Source organism: Oncorhynchus tshawytscha, linkage group LG10, assembly GCF_018296145.1.
Source record: "Oncorhynchus tshawytscha isolate Ot180627B linkage group LG10, Otsh_v2.0, whole genome shotgun sequence".
Classification (NCBI taxonomy): Eukaryota; Metazoa; Chordata; class Actinopteri; order Salmoniformes; family Salmonidae; genus Oncorhynchus; species Oncorhynchus tshawytscha.
The window spans coordinates 36,202,136-36,225,712 of NC_056438.1; the positions used below are offsets into that span (position 1 = coordinate 36,202,136).

The 23,577-nt window shown below is 42.1% G+C and overlaps 2 protein-coding genes across 2 annotated transcripts; both read left to right on the plus strand.

Annotated features, from left to right (window-relative positions):
- The first annotated feature begins 4,090 nt into the window (after positions 1 to 4,090).
- On the plus strand, positions 4,091 to 12,277 carry LOC112260150 (dnaJ homolog subfamily C member 1). The gene is made up of 12 exons (XM_024435037.1): positions 4,091 to 4,401; positions 5,194 to 5,295; positions 6,107 to 6,153; positions 6,437 to 6,602; positions 7,050 to 7,147; positions 7,396 to 7,489; positions 8,151 to 8,250; positions 8,547 to 8,719; positions 9,114 to 9,233; positions 9,419 to 9,467; positions 10,995 to 11,488; positions 11,777 to 12,277. Exons 1-12 carry the CDS (start codon positions 4,246 to 4,248, stop codon positions 11,843 to 11,845), a joined length of 1,668 nt encoding a protein of 555 aa, XP_024290805.1. The 5' UTR covers positions 4,091 to 4,245; the 3' UTR covers positions 11,846 to 12,277.
- A 125-nt stretch (positions 12,278 to 12,402) lies between these two features.
- On the plus strand, positions 12,403 to 22,824 carry nebl (nebulette). Its single transcript, XM_024435039.2, has 7 exons — positions 12,403 to 12,795; positions 12,922 to 13,016; positions 13,514 to 13,598; positions 18,807 to 18,914; positions 20,961 to 21,135; positions 21,579 to 21,673; positions 22,142 to 22,824. Exons 1-7 carry the CDS (start codon positions 12,727 to 12,729, stop codon positions 22,316 to 22,318), a joined length of 804 nt encoding a protein of 267 aa, XP_024290807.1. The 5' UTR covers positions 12,403 to 12,726; the 3' UTR covers positions 22,319 to 22,824.
- Positions 22,825 to 23,577: the final 753 nt, after the last annotated feature.

Sequence of the window (23,577 nt, forward strand, 5' to 3'; positions counted from 1 at the left end):
GGGGCATTTTGTTTCATCCATCATGTGCAAGAAGTGTGGAGAAGACTTTGAGTCCACAGAACACATGATCAATCACCTGCAAAGTCACACTACAGAAATATATTCTTGTAATGTTTGTAGTAAACACTTCTCCTTTGAGTCTCATCTAAAACAACAGAAGTGATATCAATGCAAAAAATGAGGCAAATGCTTCATCCATATGGGACACCTGAATACACATATGAAGATTCACACAAGGGAGAAATTGTATCAGTGCAAAGAATGCGAGAAATGTTTCCCCAGTAAGCATAACCTGGACAGACATATAGCGATTCAGAAATATTCTAATTTGAAAATACATACGACTCACACAGGGGAGAAACGATATCAATGAAAAGAATTTGGGAAATGCTTCATTCATAAGGGACACCTGAATACACATATGATGATTCACACAGGTGAGAAATCGTACCAGTGCAAAGAATGTGAGAAATGCTTCAGCTGGAAGGAAAACCTAACCTCACATATGAGGGTTCACACAGGGGTGGAATCATACACGTACCCAGTATGTCTAAAATGCTATAACACTGCACAGGTCCTAAAATTGCACACATTTCCCAGTCACTGTAAGGAATGTTCACAATAGTAAGAAGTAGGCCTACACATAAAAATTCCTTTTGAGTAAAATGCGTTAGTCCCAGAAGATGGCTATCGTAAACCATCACGCTCTACAGGCCTTTTGTTTGGTGGGGCTTAGGACATAGAATCTAAAATCCAAAGATGATATTACTATTGGGGTACTTCATTTATTAATTTGTGTTTCTTTGTAGCAATAGTGACCTGCCCAAATGTTTCAACATGGTCCGTTCTTAACATCCTACTCATGGTTTACTCCAAAGTGGATATCTTGAGGAGATACAAATAAAAATGATTCCATTAAACTTGCTAGTAAATGTCCCTCTGTTTTCCAAAAGCCATGAAGATCAGAATCACAGAAGTTCAAATTCCAAAAATTTGATTGTTGAAGTGTCATATGCTTTTCTCTAGGGTTGCAAAATTCCCTGTAATTTAGCAAAGTTGCAAGGATTTTCAGAAACTGGTATTTAACATCCACTTTTGGAAACATATGGAAACTTTGGGAATTTATACTTACTTAGTTATTTGTCAGATTATTTATATCTGTGTCAAATGTTGTCCATGAGTTTCTATTGGATAGACCATATGGTTCAGGAGAAAATAGCCTATTAATGTAAAAAATAAACACCTAATCAAGAAAATGTAGCTATGTTCAAATCGGGGACAAGCTGTATTTGGCGCTTTTATTTTGAAGGCAACAAACCTCTAAAAACCGGTGTGATGTTTATTGCAAGGGGAGGAGGCGCTTGTCGATTAAGCAGTAACTCTGTCAAAACAAAGTTGTGGAATCAAAAGTGCAAACACAGGATGGGTGTGCGAACTAAGTTGACGCACATTGACAGGCAACATAATTGGAACGTGTAGAGTGGACGATGAGGGGGTTTCCAGAATGGACGCCTATGGAAGGTGGATGGACGCAAGGACGATGGCACCCGATGAAGACAAAGATGATTCTGACCCAATGGGAGTGACATTTTTGGAGAGACTGGATCCTTGCCTTCTGGCTGATCTATATGTGGTGTCCGGCTGGGTGGAGAAGAGGTTGAGGACTGTTGAATCAGTGAAAGTAACTCGAAGTGGACTAGTGATGATTTGTTTTTGTGTTTCAGCCATTCAGAAATAGAGGATGCTCCACACCACAGGCCTCGGGACAAGAATTGTGATTTTCTTTGCCCTCCGGAGCAGGGCGCCATTGAAATGAGTGACAACTGGGAACATGTTGAAACAGAAAAGACACTGTGTGTCCTGCTGAGTTTTAATGCAGACTTTACCCGACAAAGTCCTGTTAGGATGTGTCAGTTATCCCATGAGAGCTTTTATCCGGATCCATTATGGTGTTTTAGGTGCCAAGCTGATGGTCATGTTGCAGCAGTGTGTAGGAGGGAGATTCCTTAGATGAGAGAAGTGTGCAGGAGGACATGAGAGTATGTGTAGTATCTGTGGAAAAAGCTGTGTGTGTTAACTGTAGGGGTACCCATGATGTTGGAGATCACAAGTGTCCAGTGAGAGAAAGGCAGTTCGAGGTTGCCAGGGTCAGAGTAGTACAGATGGTGTTGTCTGAGGCAGTGAAGACAGAGTACTGGAAGATGGGTCCAGGGCAAGGGATCCTAAGAGGTTCCCTTGTGAGTAGACCAAGGCCAATAGAGAATGATAGGAATAACATGTGCTTCAGTAAGGGTTCGTTCAGAAGTGGAACATAAATCACAGAAAATAGATGTTGTGGTGGCAGCTGCAGAGAAGTACTTGGGTGTACGATATTTTACGGCAGAAGAGTTACAAGTTGTGTTGAATGATAATGTCCCGTCCTCCCTGGCTTCCGGCTTGGTGTAGGATCAGATAGGGCCAAGTAGTGGACTAGTGGTGAGGTTTTAATGGGTGTAGCGCAGTGTTTCCCAAACTCGGTCCTGGGGACCCCAAAGGGTGCAAGTTTAGTTTTTTTCCCTAGCACTACATCGCTAATTCAAATCATCAAAGCATGATGATAAGTTCATTCTTTGAATCAGCTGTGTAGTGGTGAGGCAAAAAAACAAAACGTTCCGCAATTGGGGTCCCCAATTGCCCTATACCAATTAGTTGGTATAGGGCAATTTCTTTCACTTTCCACATCCTTCTTCTATTGCTTTTTATTTTATTGAATATATAAAACATACAATCTACTTGCAGTGAAGCCGCTCAACATCTACATCACATTAGTCATCTAACAGATTCCCATCCAGAGCAACACCCAGAAGCAACCAGGGTCATCGCAACGCTCAAGGGCACGTTGACAGATCTCCCACAAGGTCTAAAACGGATAATCGAACCAGCGACCCATCAGCCACCAGCCCCCAACCGCCAGGCCACCAGCCCTCTAAGACCCCCCACACAGTTCCCCAAGAGCTGCCCCTCAACCATCTGAGAAACCCCCCTCCCCCAAGAAAAATTTCATAATTACATTTAATCTGTAGCCTAATAAACTGCATGCTTTCCCTAGTCATAGTGGGAGGACCACACAACATATTCTATTTAACTAGGCAAGTCAGTTAAGAACAAATTCAGATTTACAATGATGCCTACACCGGCCTAACCCGATGCTGGGCCAATTGTGCACCACCCTATGGGACTCCCGATCACGGCCGGTTGTGATACAGCCCGGGATCAAACCAGGGTCTGTAGTGATGCGTCTAGCACTGTGATGCAGTGCCTTAGCCGGAACCCAAACCGGCTGCGCGCGTGCGCCATTGTTTCTAGTCATCTCTCTTCCAGACCTTTTCATCTTTGAACTTATATGGTGATTGGCATCTAAACTTTCATAGTATTACCATGAAGACAGACAAAACAGTTCGTATTTCAATCACCCACGTGGGTATAACCAATGAGGAGATGGCAAGTGGGTACCTGCTTCTATAAACCAATGAGGAGATGGGAGAGGCAGGACGCGATCGGCGTCAGAAATAGGAACGACTTCTATTTTAGCCCTTGGCATCGCAGACGCGCACCAGCAGTGTGAGTGCAATAATTAAATAACATGGATTTCTAAATTTATTTTGCTATGCTCACGCACGCGACATGTCCGGTCTGGTCAGCATGTTAGACCCTGCTCCACTTGCGTGACTCCCAAGTTTACTTCGATATGATTGTTATTACATCAATATTTGCTCATAACATGGTGAGTGAGTGGGCTGCATAATAATTTCTCGCACAATTAAATTTACCGACACAAAAAAATCCCACAATATTGAAAGAACAAATTGTCTGTCGGCATTTATAAAGTTGTAACGTCATTTCATGTTTCCATCAACCCGGTTGTGACTTTTTTCATGCGTCAGGTAATTCATCTGCATGATAAATTTGGATGGAAACGTGGTTAGTGAAGAGAAATTCACACCCCAGAAACGTAGGCGCACACAGCCCATACAGTAGACAGCGGCGTGGACCTCTAACGAACGTTTGCGGATCGCCATAATACCATAGAAGAAGGAAACCGGAAAAGGTAAAGAACAGAGAATTGTGGGAAATGTAGCAAATTGTTAGCATATGCAGCAGCCAGTTGTAAGGGTAGTAGCTAGACACATTAGCTGTATCACAGAATAATTTATTTATATATATTTCGCGGTGCAATATTACCGACAACATTGTCAAAGCCTCATAATGACCCTAGCTTCATTGGGCCTCTCGTTTATTCTTGCCGTCAGTATTTTTATTGCAAACCCAAGTCCCTCTCATGCCTGGGATTCAGACCTTGAGTTGTTCGACCTGGTGGAGGAAATTCAACAAAACTTTTACGAATTCCTGTCTGTTGAACAGGTAACGTTAAGTCATCGTTAAGTTAGTTATTTTGTAACCTATAAACGTTGGCTAGCTAGAAAATGTTTGTCTAACCTGAAGGGCTAAGTAGGTAGCTTGCCGGCTTGCCATTGTGCCACATTCAGGGATCTGTTTCGATATCGGGGCCTGCTGTAGTTTTTTAAATTTGTATAGCTAACTAGCTAACGTTTACTAGTTACGTGTACCGGGAGAGGAGCAAACCATGACGTGTCAGGTTGCATGTTTCTTTTCACATTTTCAGTTGTCCATTCCTCCCTCCACTCAAGTGAGGTACTGATTTAAAAATGGGTAAATATCGTTAGTTCTTCATCTTGCAAGGAACACTTACAGGGTCACTGTTGCTTCACCAGCCAAAGTGTGCAGCACTGGAACATGTTTTTGGTCCAGCCCTACTCTAACATATCCGATTCAATTACTCCGTTTCAGCTGCGCATCAGCACCTTGATTAGCTGAAAGAGGTGTGTTGTAGCAGGGCTGGAACAACAGTCTGCATGCCCAGCATCTCTCGAGGCAGAGGGTTGGCCACCCATCAGAATGCCATGTCCTTGTGGGAAGTGTTAGCCCCGGGGGTGGTTACTGTCCACTGGATAGGATTGGGAAGCTTAGACCCTGGTGCCGTGGGGGTTGTCAGTCACCACATTGGAGGCAGAATGAGAGCATACATACTGATTTATTGCCATAAACCGGTGATTGTGTGATATCTCACCACACAATACCCTCTGAAAGGTGTCATGAACGTGTAGTTTTACTGTTCATCTCTCCTGACTCCAGGATGCCTCGTCAGTGGACATCAGAAAGGCCTATCGCAGGCTGTCGCTCACTTTGCATCCCGACAAGAACAAAGACGAGAATGCTGAAACCCAATTCAGACAGGTCAGCCCACTCACTCACCATTTTAACACTCCCTACTCCCCCATGTTTTTTGGGGTGGACTGAACTCCACTTCATGGTGAAGGAAGTTTCTGAAGACTCCGCCAATGGAGTGAAGCAGAGACGAGGCTTTGTGGAATCTAGGTCAATACTTCAAAAAATTGAAATTATGAAATGCCTATTGTGTACCTATGTTTGTCCTCTGTAGTTGCATGCCTTTGTTTGTTGAAATCCATACTTCACTAAATTGAATCAAATACTACCACCGACTGTTTACTCATTGCTCTTGCTCTAAGATGGCAACTCTGCGCCATGTGCCAGTTAAATCTCAACAGTGACACACTTGGTGGTTGTATTTGATTAACGTTTATTGAAGTATGGATTACAGCAAACAAAGGCACGTAACTACAGAGGAATAACATGGTTACAAGGTAGGCGTTTCATAATTTGCATCTTTTGAAGTATTGACCTCAGGAGAATCAATGTAGTCGGAGCTAGTTTCCACAAAGCCTGTGCTCCACTCCACTGGTGTAGTCATCAGAAACACCCTAAACCATGGAGTGCGGTTTCATCCGTTAGAGTTTAAGCCCAACTTTAACTTGTTTGATCTACATCTTGCAAGTAAGCTATGGACACCTTACAGAGAGATTCTGCCATTAGAAAAGGTATTTAAGTGAAACACTTGTATGCAGTGTTTCATGGCAGTAAAATTAGTTGGTGAGGTATAGTCCTTTTCATACACTGCAATCTTAAACTAATTGATTAGTTGATTGTAATTTGTCTATTGTCTTACTGATCATATTTTCTCCCATAGTTGGTGGCCATCTATGAAGTACTGAAAGATGAAGAGAGGAGAGAGAGGTCTGTTTTACAACTTCTTCCTGCTTTGGGTTGTTCCTGCCGTTGACCTTGCACTTATTTCTTCTGAAAGTGGGAGGAGTCTGTCAAATTCATATTATCATACACAATTTTGTTGAGAACATTAATTATTCTCACCATGTTATTCCCCATAGTCCACTTTGTATGTATTTCCTATGTATGGTTTGGGTCGGCACGGTAGTGTCCACCACCCCTAAAATGTACCATCAGGGAAATCCTCAAACCACTCATCACCACCTATTGCTTTGGGTCCTCCCAACCACAGGTATAATGATGTCCTGGTCAACGGGCTACCGGACTGGAGGCAGCCAGTGTTTTACTACAGGCGGGTGAGGAAGATGAGCAATGGGGAGCTGGGCTTCCTGCTCTTCCTCATCCTCACTGTGTGCCACTATGCAGTCATCTGGTCCATCTACCTGGAGAAGCAGCTGGTGAGGGGACCGTGCATGACCCTTGACCCTTCTCTTAGTTCTTTACTGAATAGCTGTTATTAAAGGTGGTTGTTATCCATTCCACAGCTTTCATTCAAGTCATTTAACTTGTTTTTCCCCCATGGGGCAGTTATTGCTGGGAATAAAAGCCTTTTTCTGTGTAGGAAAGTAGAAATGTACAGGTGCAATTTAGGACAGGGTTTCTTAGCTTTGGCCACTGCATGAACTAATTTGTCCTATTCACAATGCTCATTTAAATAGTCCAAAATGCAACTTAGTGAATTATTCCATATTTCTCTTTATCTGCCATAGAATAAATGTAAGTTATTTGCAGTAAAATGGTTTCCTTCAATCAAGTACACTGAAAACAAAACTGAGTGTTTGAGTGAGCAAAGTAGGCTACTAATAACCTGACCTCTTTATCCCATATGGTGCTTCTCTTACTAGGATGAACTTCTGAGCAAGAAGAAAAAGGAGAAGAAAAAAAAGATGAGTAGCAAGAGTGCTGAAGAATCACGGTTTGTTGGACAGGATAAAATTGAGAAGTGAGTTGAGCTTTTGTCACTACACATTTCTAATTTCACAAGTAAATAGAAAATTGATGAATAATTTGCTGTTCCAATGAAGGCCTGACTTTTGAAACGGCTGAACTGAATATTGTAGAAATCCAGTGCTATTTACATGTGAAAATATCATGGAAAACACATTGGAATGTTGGTCATTTATCCTGTTCATATGTTTGTATGTAATAATAAACATGGTCACAGTTCCTAATATGTCCATTTCCTGTCAGGTCACATGACAAACCTCATTGGCAGGATATCCTGCCACTCAAGCTGAGCATCTGGCTGTATCTCTCTGTCAAGTCCCTGCCCCATGTCATCCAGGTAATCCTCCAACTCATTCACCCAAACTACTTAACCTTTGGATTTTAAATTTTTTTTAAATTTCACCTTTATTTAACCAGGTAAGCTAGTTGAACAAGTTCTCATTTGCAACTGCGACTTGGCCAAGATAAAGCATAGCAGTTCAACACATACAACAACACAGTTACACATGGAATGAACCAAACATAGTCAATAATACAGTAGGAAAAAAAGTCTATATACAGTGAGTGCAAATAAGGTCAAATAAGGGAGTTAAGGCAATAAATAGGCCAAGGTGGTGAAGTAATTACAATATGGCAATTAAACACTGGAATGGTAGATGTGCAAAAGATGGATGTGCAAGTAGACATACTGTGGTGCAAAAGGAGCAAAATAAATAAATACAGTATGGGAATGAGGTAGATAGACGGGCTGTATACAGATGGGCTATGAACAGGTGCGGTGATCTGTGAGCTGCTCTGACAGCTGGTTCTTAAAGCTTGTGTGGGAGATGGGAATCTCCAGCTGGATGTTGATTTTGACCTGAAATATACAGTGCCTAGTGAAAGTATTCCCTTGCACAGTTTCTATAACTTTATTAATGTAAAATAAATGATGCAATTTCATAAGATCTTATCCATATCCCCAGTGACAATTGTCATCCATTTTGTCTGTGTTACAGGATGCCAAACAGTATTACGAAGATTATAAGGAGATGAAAATCAGAGAGAAAGAGGAAGCGGAAGCCATGGCACTGGAAGAACAGGAAGCTACAACAATAAGTAAGGACTTGTAGTATTTTATTGCGTCCAGTAGACCATTTTGGCTGAATTGTGACTTTAATTGTTCACTATTGCCTGGCCTTTATTGAAAAAAATGTTTTTTTACATTTATGAACCTGCCTGGTAAAATAAAGGTTAGATGCATCAAATGAAATAGGAAATAATGACATTTCATTTCTATAGCGAAATAATTTTCCTGTAATCATTCAGGATCTACAATACATCAGTTGCATTTCCCCTAGCCATGTTTTGTAGATGTGCTCGTCTTATCCCATTCCTCACTTGTCATCCCACAGAAGAGAAACGACCCAAAGTGAAGAAGCCGAAGTTTGAGTTCCCCGTTTATGAGCCTTCGCTCAAGGTCGCAGACAGTGCATACTCACCAGTATACGACCAGGGAACGTCCATTGAGGAGATCGAAGACCAGATGGATGACTGGCTAGAGGATAAGAAGTCTCAGAAGAAAAAGGTGGGTCCGTAATATTTTCCTGCTGCGAAAGGATTTGTTCCACGACATTACTAAAGCTCTGCACTTTTAATTCAGGCAAAATGGATTATAAAGTTCAAGTTTTATTTGCCATTTGTAGGTGTAACTGGGAAGTTACCATAGTTTGATATGTCAAATAGATTCTAGTTCTATGATCAAGTAAGGCAAATTGCATGAGGCAACATGCCAAATGGAATAGATTTTAGATGGTCATTGTTGCAGAATGTTCAACAAAAATGGGGTTTCCTCCAACAGGGATCGCTGAAAAATCTGAAATTTGGTAAAGTTTCTGGAGTTTTTCAGCCCTAGACCACCGTAAGCCTCAATGGCCTTATTTGGAATTTATATGATCTAGTCTTGTTTGTTGTTTCCTCAGGCACCTGAGTGGTCAGAAGAGGACATCACTCTTCTGACAAGGAGTATGGCCAAGTTCCCTGGGGGTACACCTGGTCGCTGGGAGAAGATCGCACACGAACTAGGAAGATCGGTGACAGATGTCAGTCTACATTGGGAATGGGTGGTGCATGGAAAACTCTGAACTCAGATGGATGTGAATGTTTTGTCAGTCCTAGGCAAATATATGGCAAAATTAACATTTGTGTTTGGAAATTTAGGAGACTACTAGTTTGCGCTCATCATAGAGTATCAATGAAATATGCTAAATATTGTGATCCTTTGCAGGTTACTGCAAAAGTCAAACAAGTTAAAGATGGTCAAACCAACACATCAGGTAAATAAGCTTATTTTTACTTGATTTTTCACAGTATAAACAGTGCATTCAGAAAGTGTTCATACCCCTTGACCTTTTCCACATTTTGTTATGTTACAGCCATATTCTAAAATGGATTAAATCGTTTTTTTCCCCTCAAGCTACACACAATAAATACCCCATAATGACAAAGCAAAAACAGGTTTTTAGATTTTTCTAAACTGAAATATCACATTTACATAAGTATTCAGACCTTTTACTCAGTACTTTGTTGAAGAACCTTTTGGCAGCGATTACAGCCTTGAGTATGATGCTATAAGCTTGGCACACCTGTATTTGGGGAGTTTCTCCCATTTTTCTCTGCAGATCCTCTCAAGCTCTGTCAGGTTGGATGGGGAGCGACGCTGCACAGCTATTTTCAAATCAAATACCCCTTTTGAATTGAATAACATTTTCAGGTCTCTCTAGAGATGTTCAATTGGATTCAAGTCTGGGCCCTGCCTGGGCCACTCAAGGACATTCTTCTCAATATGCATCAAATTAATCACCTGATCGGATTGTCATGGAAAGAGCAGGTGTATATGGGACTATCCAAATACCATTTGCTCGCATGATTCTGTTGGAGTGAAAGTGAAAGCCACTACTGCGTTGTCTTGACTGTGTGCTTAGGGTCGTTGACCTGTTGGAAGTTGAACCTTTGCCCTAGTCTGAGGTCCTGAGTGCTCTGGAGCAGATTTTCATCAAGGATCTCTCTGTAATTTGCTCTGTCCATTCCCTCGATCCTGACAAGTCTCCAGGTCCATGCCGCTGAAATGCATCCCCACAGCACAATGCTGTCACAACCATGCTTCACCGTAGAGATGGTGCCAGATTTCCTCCAGATGTGACGCTTTGCATTATCCTAACCTTAATTCTAAACCTAATCATTCCAAGCAGTTGCTTATCAACAGATAGTTTGTTGTTAGTATGATCATCTACACATGTATAAAACTTTAAGAACAACTTCCTAATATTAAGTTGCACCCCCCTTTTGCCCTCTGAACAGCCTTAATTCGTCAGGGCGTGGACTCCACAAGGTATCGAAAGCGTTCCACAGGGATGCTGGCCGATGTTGACTCTAATGCTTTCTACAGTTTTGCCATGTTGACTGGATGGCCTTTGGGTGATGGACCATTCTTGATACACAGGAAACTGTTGAGCATGAAAAACCCAGCAGCGCTGCAATTCTTAACATAATCCGGTGCGCCTGGCACCTACTACCATACCCTGTTCAAAGGCACTTAAATCTTTTGTCTTGCCCATTTACTGTTTAAATGGTACACAATCCATGTCTCAATTGTCTCCAGGCTTAAAATCCTTCTTTACCCTACCACCTCCCCTTCATCTACACTGATTGAAGTGGATTTAACAACTGACATCAATAAGGATTATAGCTTTCACCTGATCGGATTGTCATGGAAAGAGCAAGTGTATATGGGACTATCCAAATACTGTAACCAACTTTATCTCCAGAGGGGCAGCATTTTAACTTCTACCTCTCTGATGCAGGGCTGGTGAAGCTCTCGGAGCTCAAGGCTCAGGGCAGCGCAGCACTCTCAGGAAAGGGATCCAAAGCTGGGGCCGGAGCTGTACCCGACAGCGTCATGACCCAGCGAGAACACCCGCAACCCCAGCCTCTGGCAGCAGCCACAGCAGAGTGGATGGAGCCCAGTGGAGGAGGGGATGAAGGAGAGGGCATCCAAGCAGGAGGTGTCAGGAGGAGAGGCAGAAAGACTGGGGGTGGAGGGGTGGGGGGCGAGGAGAAAGCCAAGGGGCGCAGACAGAGGGACTTCGACCCCACAGTTGCCACCGAGGACAGCGAGGAGGAGCAGAGTCCGCCCACCTCCTCGGTCCCACAACCCTCCAAGGAGAAGGCCGCGGCGGCTGACGACGTCTGGACCCAGAACCAGCAGAAGCTTCTGGAGCTGGCCCTGCAGCAGTACCCGCGAGGCACCACAGAACGCTGGGACAGGATTGCCAAGGTGGTGCCCGGGAAGAGCAAGGTGAGAGCTGGTCCCCCACAATGCAATATTGCAGGGTGTGTCAAAACATTTGGTCGACCCCAGTTTTTGTCGTGTGTGTACAGTTTATCTATCTATATAATCTATATTGTCTGTGGTGTTATGTCTAATTTCAAGACGAATTTTGATGAGATAATTTGTTAGCGGTAGTTAGGTAGAATTAACATGGAAAGAACAAAACTTAAATTGTCATGAATAGTTGAGATGGTAAACATGATATAATTTTGGATGGTGACGGACCTATAACCTTTTCCCCTACTTATTTTTCAGGAGGAGTGTATGATACGTTACAAACTTTTGGCTGAGCTGGTGCTGAAAAGGAAGCAGGCCAAGAGCTGACTCCGCCAAGGACGGCCATCTTGAAATCACTTTCTGGCTCCTAGTCCCTTTTCCTAGCTACTATCCACTTCAATGTGATCTGAAAAGCCTGGATAGATGAAGGCAATATAGTGAAAAAATCCACATTGCATATTGTTGGGCCATATTGCTTTTACCTGTCCAGTTCCTTCAGATCTGTGAACAGGACAGGGAGAGGAGCAGGGGGAAGGGCCATCCTCTCATGTCTGTCATGTGCCTTAGCTCCACCCAAAGCATGCCATCCAGCCTCTGAACTGCTATGTGAGGATTCAAAGCACCAACAAAAAACGTCTACTTTTTTTTGTACTTCAATATGTTTTGACTTCTGCTTTGCGCTGTCATTTGAAATCACACATGTACTGAATATAACTTCTTTGAGATGAGGAAATAAACTGTTTTATTTATTTACATGGATGACATGTCTTTGAGACCCATTTTAGTGCAATGCGTCAATGTACTATGTTTGAACGAAAAGTAAGATATGAAAATGTTTACATTTTTCGAAGGCAAATATGAATATGGGGTTGAGTAAGTACCTAATGAAGGAGGCGAAAGTACAGAATAGGCCATTTTTATTGGGGTATTTAAATTTTTACAGTATACTATTAATATTTTTTTATTTTTTATGAATAGGCATGTAGTCCGACCTGAATCATTGTACATCATGAAATTGGGCAGGTTTCAAGTGTGATTCAGAGGTAGTCTAGGCAGGGGGGAAATGTTATTATGTCCACCTCCCTCCCTACCGAGGCAGTGCTTTGATAATCCTCCAAGAGTCAACACCCACACTGCTACACAGCCTGTGTTTACTGTGTTAGTACTCCTTATCTTTTGAGTTTTGAAGTCAGACTAATTTGGTGAATATGAATCCTCATTGTGCGCGCTGTGGGAAAATTGTTTATGCCACAGAGAAAGTCAACTGCCTGGATAAGGTGAGACCTACTGAACTGTCTGTGTTGATTGTCATTTTAGGACTACCTCTGATGAACGTACTAATGGGTGTCTTATTGTTTTGAGATATCTGATGGTTTTGTCTTTGTATTGACACACTTATGCAGTATTGGCACAAAGGATGTTTCCACTGTGAGGTCTGCAGGATGACTCTCAACATGAAGAACTACAAAGGCTATGAAAAGAAGCCCTACTGTAATTCGTGAGTCGTGTTGTTCCCTTAGCCTCCAAATGGTATTTCCCTACTGAATTTTCACCAACTGCTGTCTGTGAGAAACCCTCTACGTACTTTTGTGCTGTATTGTAGTTTGAATACGTGTGTTCTATTCAGGTCATTTGAATAATGTTGTTGGTAAATATTACAGGTGTAATTGGTTTACCCTAAAGTCGGTTTCCCAGACCCAGATTAAGGAACTAGTGTTGTCTGCAAACGGTTTGTTGCTCCCACAAGTGAAACTTTACAGAGCTTTTTAATGATAAATGGCAAACGATGTTTCAACCAACATGGTCTTCCTCTGTCGCTTTGTTAGGCTAAAAATCACTTGTGTGGGAGCCGAAAACAGTGCACGGATTCACTCATTCCCACTGTCCTTATAGAATAAAATAGAATCACTTTAATTTTGAAGTAAATTCAGTTGTGGCGACTCGGATAAGATTTAAAGATATAGTAAACATAACATATTTATAACATCCTTGCAGGCACTATCCAAAGCAGTCATTCACCATTGTTGCAGATACTCCTGAGAACCTTCGATTGAGACAGCAAAGTGAGCTTCAGAGTCAGGTATGCAGTATACACACCTTTGCCTTTTGAACCATCATTATTCCCTTTTACATTTAAAATCTGTTTGCCAAAAAATATGATCAAAAACAATGACCATAAAGTTGTTTTTCAATCAATATATTAATTCAATATAGTCGTGGAGTGGATTGAATGGAGGGGAGTGAAACTACGCAGTTTAATTTGCCTGCACATGTAACAAGGTGTGACGTTATGGGGGTGTATTCATTGGTGCACACTGTAGCTTAATGGGTTGCAAGAAAAGGTAAACAAGCATTTCTTACTGGAAAAATGCAGGTAGGTCCTGTTCCGTTTGCTTCCGATTTGAAAACAGCCCAGGATGAGGGAATGAGCTAGCGCTCAACTCTGCTGGCTGCTGAAGAATCCCCCTGGCTTCTCCACCTGCCCATGCACTTTGTGCTGCCATCTCACTCTTGAGGGTTCCTGGCACTATTCCCTACTCAAGACACACTTCCACTATGCTTGACAAAAGCTGACCTCTAGATATTTTACATGGAAGGTTTCCCGTCCCTTCTATGGAGACAGCGCTTTATGTAACAGTGTCAAGAAACATATTTAGAGCATTGGGTGCTGGATTCTGACTAACAGCATTTAATCAATAAGGTTGACTTGTGTATCTATTGAATCTGTCTAGGGGACAATGCCCTTTAAATACCCTCAGGTTAAAGGCGCAATCTGCCACTCTTTTGTATAGACAGAGCTATGGATGCTCAGACTGACCATCCATGACATCAACATTATAGTTTTAACAATGTGTTGAGGCTATACAGTATTTGTTTAAAAATACATTGTTTTCAAAGAATGGCTTAAAACAAGCTTATATTTTTGGGTTTTGATGGGGTATGATAATTCAACTAAGCTCATGAGGCATTTTTAAGTTATATTCTTCCAGAATAAATTGGTATATACAGTGCATTGGGAAAGTATTCAGACCCCTTATATTTTTCCATATTTTGTTATGTTACAGCCTTATTCTAAAATGGATTAAAACTACACATAATACCCCATAATGACAATGTGAAAACCAGGTTTTTAGAAAAGAAAAAAAACGTAATACTGTATTTGCATAAGTATTCAGACCCTTGCTATAAGACTGGAAATTGAGTTCAGGTGCATCCTGTTTCCATTGATCATGCTCAAGATGTTTCTACAAGTTTGAGTCCACCTGTGGTAAATTTAATTGACTGGATATAATTTGGAAAGGAACACACCTGTCTATGTAAGGTCCCACAGTTGACAGTGCATGTCAGAGCAAAAACCAGGCCATGAGGTCGTAGAGGTCAGAGCATTGAAGGTCTCCAAGAACACCGTGACCTCCATCATTAAATGGAAGAAATTTTGAACCACCAAGACTCTCCTAGAGCTGGCCGCCTGGCCAAATTGAGTAATCGGGGGAGAAGGGTCTTGGTCAGGGGAGGTGACCAAGAACCCGATGGTCACTCTGCCAGAGCTCCAAAGTTCCGCTGTGGACATGGGAGAACCTTACAGAAGGACAACCATCTCTGCAGCACTCCACCAATCAGGACTTTATGGTAGAGTGGCCAGACGGAAACCACTCCTCAGTAAAAGACACATGACAGTTTACCAAAAGGCACCTAAAGACTCTCAGACCATGAGAAACTAGATTCTCTGGTCTGATGAAACCAAAATTGAACTCTTTGGCCTGAATGCCAAGCGTCACGTCTAGAGAAAACCTGGCACCATCCCGAAGGTGAAGCAAGGTGATGGCACATCATGCTGTGGGGATGTTTTTCAGCAGCACGGAATGGGAGACTAGTCAGGATTGAGGGAAAGATGAACGGAGCAAATTACAGAGAGATCCTTGATGAAAACCTGCTCAGGACCTCAGACTAGGGAAAAGGTTCCCCTTTCAACAGGACAATGACCCTAAGCGCACAGCCAAGACAACGCAGGAGTGGCTTCGGGACAAGTCTCCGAATGTCCTTAAGTGGCCCAGCCAGAGCCTGGACTTGAACCCAATCAAACGTCTCTGGAGAGACCTGAAAATAGCTGTGCCATGACGCTCTCCATCCGACCTTACTTACTTACCTACTTTATTGTCCCGATGGGGAAATTTTGTTGCAGTATCATATACACATTTAAAGTGCTGTTTAAATACAGCAGAAAACAAATTGACAATACAACATTTCATAACAGTTACATACCAATAGAAAGAGCCTGCTGTTATTATTGGGTCAATAGGAACATTCGCCTGAGCTGTTAAGGAGGGATTTCACACCTTACACAAATTGTCTAGTTCGGTTTTTCCTGCCGGGGGTGCCCTATACCTGCACCCAGAGGGGAGTAGTTCAACGTCCTGGTACAGGGGGTGGCTTGGGTCTAAAATAATTTTGTGAGCCTTGTTGAGGGCCCTGACCTTAAAGATCCCATCCAAGCCTGTCTGTTTGACTCCAAATACCTTGCTTGCTGTGGTGATAATCCTTCTCAGCATACTTTACTGGCTGACAGAGTTTGAGAGGATCTGTAGAGAAGAATGGGAGAAACTCCCCAAATACCGGTGTGCCAAGCTTGTTGCGTCAACATAATCACTGCCAAAGGTGCTTCAACAAAGTACTGAGTAAAGGGTTTGAATACGTACGTATATGTGATGTTTCAGTTTTATAAATTTGTTTACAAACAAGTTTTTACTTTGCCATTATGGGGTATTGTGTGTAGATTGATAAGGAAAAAAACAATTTAATCAATTTTAGAGTACGGCTGTAATGTGGAAAAAGTCTAGGGGTCTGAATACTTTCCGAATGCACTGTATACTGAACAAAAATATAAACGCAAAAATGTCAACGATTTTACTGAGTTACAGTTCATATAAGGAAAATCAGTCAATTGAAATACATTCATTAGGCCCTAATCTAGGGATTTCACATTGCTGGGCAGGGCCGATGGGCATAGGCCCATCCACTGGGGAGCCAGCCAATCAATGAGTTTTTTTTCCCCCCAAAGGGGCTTTATTACAGACAGAAATTTCATCAGCTGTCTGGGTGGCTGGTCTCAGACATCCCACAGGCGAAGAAGCCGGATGTGGAGGTCCGGGGCTGGCGTGGTTACACGGTGGTCTGCGGTTGTGAGGCCAGTTAAACGTACTGCCAAATTTTATAAAACGACTTTGGGGGCTGCTTATGGTAGAGAGTTTAACATTAAATTCACTGGCAGCAGCAGTGGTGGACATTCCTGCAGTCAGCATGCCAATTGCACACTCCTTCAAACCTTCAGACGTGGCAATATGTTGTGTGACAAAACTGCACATTTTAGAGTAGGCTTTTATTGTCTCCAGCACAAGGTGCATCTGTATAATGATCATTCTATTTATCAGCTTCGTGCTATGCCACACTTGTCAAGTGGATAGATTATCTTGGCAAAGGAGTGTAACGCTCATTAACATGGATGTAAACAAATTTGTGCATAACATTTTTTGAGAAATAAGCTTTCTGTGGACATGGAACATTTCTGGGATGTTTTATTTCAGCTCATGGAACATGGGACCAACACTCTACATGTTGCGTTTTATATTTTTGTTCAGTATATAATTCATTTAAAAGTCCAAAAATGCCCATTTCCGTTTTGACATTTGTTTCCATGTACTGGGGGGCATGGTGCGCTGTGTAGGGAGAAGGCATGCTCTGATGGAGCACTTTCTCTGGAGATGTACTTTGATATAATTCCCATTCAACCCTTTACCCTTGTGGGAATTGGCCTAGGGCTGAATTAAAATGTTTGTTTACAGAAGAAATATGAAATGCTTGCTAGCAATTGAAAGGGAACACTTTGGAGATTGTTGAGGACACAACAGTTCACCTGACACAAGACTGAATTCAAAAATGGCAATGTTGATTTGATGTGCATTTGACATTTACTGTAGTTTTTGATAACAAAATCTGAAAATACTCTGTTTACATTCTGTAACATGATAAGAATATGGGTGCAGCATAAGACAAAATGACAAGGGTTTGGGTGAGAGGACTAACTGGTATCTCAAAGTGGCCACACACCTCTCCAAAATGTGCACAGTTCCTAAGCCATTTCAATGCACAAGAGTCTTCTACTAAACTCATTAAAAAAAGAAACGTCCTCTCATTGCCCTCCGATCACTGGTCCGTCCTGTCTCCCTGTAGAGCTGTCTTAGGCATCTCACATTACGGACATTGCAATTTATTGCCCTGGCCACATCTGCATGCCTCCTTGCAGCATGCCTAAGGCACGTTCACGCAGATGAGCAGGGACCCTGGGCATCTTTCTTTTGGTGTTTTTCAGAGTCAGTATAAAGGCCTCTTTAGTGTCCTAAGTTTTCATAACTGTGACCTTAATTGCCTACCGTCTGTAAGCTGTTAGTGTCTTAACCATTCCACAGGTGCATGTTCATTAATTGTTTATGGTTCATTGAACAAGCATGGGAAACAGTGTTTAAACCCTTTACAATGAAGATCTGTTAAGTTATTTGGATTTTTACAAATTATCTTTGAAAGACAGGGTCCTGAAAAAGGGACGTTTCTTTTTTTGCTGAGTTTATAAGGTGCTTTTTGGAGCTCCTAGCTGTGCCATTGAGGAACTACAGGAACAAACTTTTAGCCTAGTTGTTTAGTTTGAAAAACAACCCTGCATCCCCGCCAATCACAGGATCATTATTGTTGTTTACAGCTGTCAGTCAAAACCCATACAGCGCTGTGAAGGGCAGAGCCTGAGCTCTGAGGTAATTTATAGGGTGTTACTTAGGACAGCCACTGCGTTCCAATTTAGGTGCTTATCAGTGCCCAAATCTGCCATTATCAACCTGTATACGAGTGTAAAGGACTACGTAAATTACAGTAAATGGACAGCATGTATTCGTGCTTTTCTAGATTTAGGACAACAAAGCGTGTTCGGGTTGAATTACGGCCATAGTCTCTCTCGGCATTGATTTTGGAGACTGCTTGGTTGAATAATAGTATAATTAATGGCCTTTGCCTAGGCTTGTTACAATCTACTGAAGTGCGTTTAACCCAAAGATTTTGGAAAATACTTGTTACCAAGTGTGCCTATGGACTGGGATACTGGAGTTAGAGACAAGGGGTGTTGCACTGTCATTGTTTTATAGAATACCTTATAATTGACTTTCCATCCAAGAGTATAGTAACTGTATACTGCTTGGTTGCATACATTTTACAGCTAACCGCTCAAGCTCTCCCTAATCTGCAGGTGAAGTACAAGAAAGACTTTGAGGAGAGCAAAGGACGAGGCTTCAAATTTGTGCTGGACACTCCTGAGTTGCAGAGACTACGACGAGCCCAGGATCAGATCAGTAATGTAGGTTCAAGTGTCTCTTTGCCCATCCACCGGAGGGAGGAAATTAGTTGGGAGCTATACGTACAGTGCCTTCAGAAAGTATTCATACCCCTTGACATAAGCCACATTTTGTTGTGTTACAGCCAGATTTCAAAAGGGTTTACATTTATACATTTTTCCCTCCCATCTACACACAATACCCCATAATGACTAAGTGAAAACATGTATTTAGGCATTTTTGCAAAAAATAAATAAATACAGAAATATCTCATTTACGTAAGAACTCACACCTCTGAGTCAATACGTTAGAATCACCTTTGGCAATGATTACAGTTTGAGTCTTTCTGGGTAAGTCAGAGCTTTGCACGCCTGGAAATTTGCACATTATTCTTAAAATTATTCTAGATCTGTCAAGATGGTTGTTGGTCATTGTCAGACAGCCATTTCCAAGTCTTGCCATACTGTAGATTTTCAAGCCAAAATTGTAATTGTAACATTCAATGTTGTCTTGGTAAGCAACTCCAGTGTATATTTGGCCTTGTGTTTTAGGTTATTGGGCTTCTGAGTGGCACAGCATCTCAATGCTAGTGGCATCACTACAGACCCTGGTTCAATTCCAGGCTGTATCACAACCGGCTGAGATTGGGTCCCATAGGGCGGCGCACAATTGGCCTAGCGTCGTCCGGGTTAGACCGTCGTTGTAAATAAGAATTTGTTCTTAACTGATTTGCCTAGTTAAATAAATAACAAATATATTGTCCTGCTGAAAGGTGAATTTGTCTCCCAGTGTCTGTTGGAAAGCTGACTGAACCAGGTTTTACTCTAGGATTTTGCCTTTGCCTAGCTCTATTCTGTTTCTTTTTATTATGCCGATGACGAGCATACCCATAACATGATTCAGCCACCACCATGCTTGAAAATATGAAGAGTGGTACTCAGTGATATGTTATGTTGGATTTGCCCCCAAACGCAACGCTTTGTATTCAGGACGTGAAGTTAATTTCTTTGCCACATATTTTTTGCAGTTTTACATTAGTGCCTTATTAAAAACAGGATGCATGTTTTGGAATATGTTTTACTCTGTACAGGCTTCCCCCCTTTCACTCTGTCATTTAGGTTAATATTGTGGAGTAACTACAATGTTTTTCATCCTCCATTTTCTCCGATCACACAGCCATTAAACTCTAACTGTTTCCTTGCTCTCATGCAACTGAGTTAGGAAGAACACACGTATCTTTGTAGTGATTTGGTGTATTGATACACCATCCAAAGTGCAATTAATAACCTCAACATGCTCAAAGGGATATTAGGTCTCTTTTTTTTACCCATCTCTCAATAGTTTCCCTTCTTTGCAAGGCATTGGAAACCTTCCCTGGCCTTTTGTTTGAATCTGTTTGAAATTCACTGCTCAACTGAGGGACCTTACAGATAATTGTATGTGTGGGGTACAGAGATTAGGTAGTCATTAAAAAATCATGGTAAACTTATTGCACACAGTGAGTCCCATGCAACTTGTGACTTGTTAAGCAAATATTTCATCCTGAATTTATTTGCGCTTTTCATAAAAGGGTTTGAATACTTATTGTATTGACTCAAAACATTTCAGCTTTTCATTTTTAACTAATTTGTGAAAATGTCAAACGCAATTCCACTTTGACATTATGGGGTATTGTGTGTAGGCCAGTGACAACAAAAGAAATCACCAGAAACACAACAAAATGTGGAAAAGGTCAAGGGGTATGAATGCCTTCTGGAGGCGATGTATGTAGGCTGGGGTGTTTTTTTTAACCCACATATGCACAAAAGTAGTTAGAAACAGTTTACTTAGGAAATATGTTGTCTGGATCCACATGTCAGTGTTTAAAAACAAAATGTGCATATTTAGCTGATACATAATCTGACTGCTTCACATAGTAATTGAAAGAGTTTCCTATTATACCATTTAAAAAATTAAATTAACCCTGGTTAATTTAATGTATCCTCAGAATACACTAAATTAACCCTGGTTAATTTAATGTATCCTCAGAATACACTGATAGCATGTAAACTTGTCTGTGTCTCTTGCAGGTGAAATACCACAAGGACTTTGAGGTGATGGGCCCACAAGGAGTCACACATGGTGTTCATGCACCTTACCTTGTGCGTGGCCAGCTGCGTCAAAACGTCCGAACAGAAAATACAGGGCACAAGGGTGTGCACCAGTACATAGTGGAGATGGCCCGGAGGCCTGGTGTCATCGTAGGTGGGTTTTCATCTTGTATAGACATTTTATATTTTGGGTCTTGAGAGGTTGAGAGGTGGTTGTTTTCTTTCTTTTTTCTGTAAGCAGGAAGTTGGCCTGCTATTTATGATGAGGTCATAATCCTGAGTCTAACTTTATATTTAATCTTTATTCATGCAGGGTGGAATCCCATTGAGTCCAAGGTCTCTTTTACAAGGGAGCCCTTCAACCATACCACATTTTTAAGTTGTCTTGGGTTCAAATTGTTCATGATGAATCACAGTAACAAACAAACAAAATATTCAAGTTTCCTTTATTTGTAGCCGCAGCAGCAGCCAACAGTTAGCCATCAATATTGGGTTAGTCTTAGCATGCTGCTGGATAATGGAGTCAGCCCCGTGTTTAGGCAACAACTGAACCAATAGTGTCTGTACTGTAACAGACTGTCTGCGGTGTCTTTGCAGCTCCTGTGCTGCCAGGCGCGTACTACCCCAGTGGACACGTCCAGGGGCACAGCTACATGCACCAGACCAGTATGCACTCCTTACGGTCTCTGCAGGTGAATTAATCTATCTATCTATTAATATAGTAGTCATTTATCTAGCAATCAATTAAGTCTGTGACAGGCATCAGGGATACAAAGATTGTTTGCTCTTGACAATAGAAATCAGCATCATGCATCCTAATAAATATCCTTTCACACTTGATGAGCCAGACCAAACTGTACTGGGCAAGCATGGTTACACATAAACAATAGTTGCTGGAACCATGCTGGAAAGGTTCATATGAAAATAAAATTTCCAAGCCAGCCCAGTACAGGTTGTGTTGGCCCCAATAGTGTGAGTCTGGTCAAACATAGCCTACTGTTTCAGTTGATGTGTTTTTGCACCCCGACTGGGTAGAGTCCCCAATTGGCACCCTTTTCCCTATTTAGTGCACTACTTTGGTCAAAAGTAGTGCAATATTAGGGAATAAAGTGCCATTTGGGATGTACCTGGTGTCTCACCTTGGTGCTATCTTGCCACAGAGTGTGTACAGAGCCCTCTACGATTACGTGAGCCAAGACACGGATGAGGTGTCGTTTCGGGACGGTGACATCATCCACAGCGTGCAGCCCATTGATGGGGGTTGGGTGTACGGCACGGTGCAAAGGACTGGCAGGTCTGGGATGCTCCCTGGTAACTACATAGAGGGTCTCCACTAAGGCTTACCAAACTAACTCAAGGCCTGGAACACATTCAAGTTGTACAACTGTTTTGATACAACAGTTTGTCTGCACAAAAATAATTAAAGGCCTCAATTCAATCAGATCGAGCGTAAACCCTCATTGGTCAACATCCGCATAGTGTATAACTGCGGTATAAAATGACAAATCGGTGAGCGGCTGCTTTTGTGTCACCAACCACTCCTTTTCTTATTATCCCTACCGCGGTAGAAAATGTAGGCTATCAATTATAGAAATATTGACGGGCTAATGCATGTTTTCATGTTCATTTTGATGGGCCGATTTATAGCCTATCAGTCTAGTCAAGGTGTAGATAGAACATCACACATTCAAGTGTTTGAACTTGTAACATGATAAAGTTGGGTGTGGTTTCATTGCATCAAATGTCAGTGTCCAGCGCCTCACGACCGGCGCAGTGGTCTAAGGCACTGCATCACAGTGCCACTAGAGATTCTGGGTTCGATTCCGGGAGACCCATGGGGCGGTGCACAATTGGCCCAGCGTCGTCCGGATTAGGGGAGGGTTTAGCCAGCAGGGATGCCCATGTCCCATCGCGCACTAGCGACTCCTGTGGTTGGCTGGGCACGCTGACACGGTCACCAGGTGTATGGTGTTTCCTCTGACACGTTGGTGCGGCTGGCTTCCGGGTTAAATGGGCATTGTGTCAAGAAGCAGTGCGGCTTAGTTGGGTTGTGTTTCGCAGGACACATAGCTCTCGACCTTCGCCTCTCCCTAATCCGTACGGGAGTTGCAGCGATGAGACAAGACTAACTACCAATTGGATACCATGAAATTGGGGAGAAAACGCGGTAAAAACATGTCAGCGTCCGCGATAAGGTAACAAGGAGCCGCTTGTGGGTTTGACAGCTCTAACGCCACATCACCACCAAAATGACCGCTATGCGGATGTTGGTTTCGCTAATGATAGAATCTAGCCCAACAGTAGTTGTACAACCTGAGTGTATACTGGGTCTGACTGAGAGCATTATGTAGATAAGATGCACCATGACACTCGACGCACTTGTATATCAGAATATACAAGTGGTAATAGCAATTGAAATAATGTTTTTGGAAATATATGAACAAGTAAAGATTCAAATTCTGTACATGTTTAAAAATGAATGTAACTGTCATTTTTGTGTGCTTATAGTATATAACATGTTCTATTCACAGCAGTGTGTGCACTACAAAGTATGTTAACAATTTGAGTGTTCCATCTTCAAATCTAAAGTTGTAAA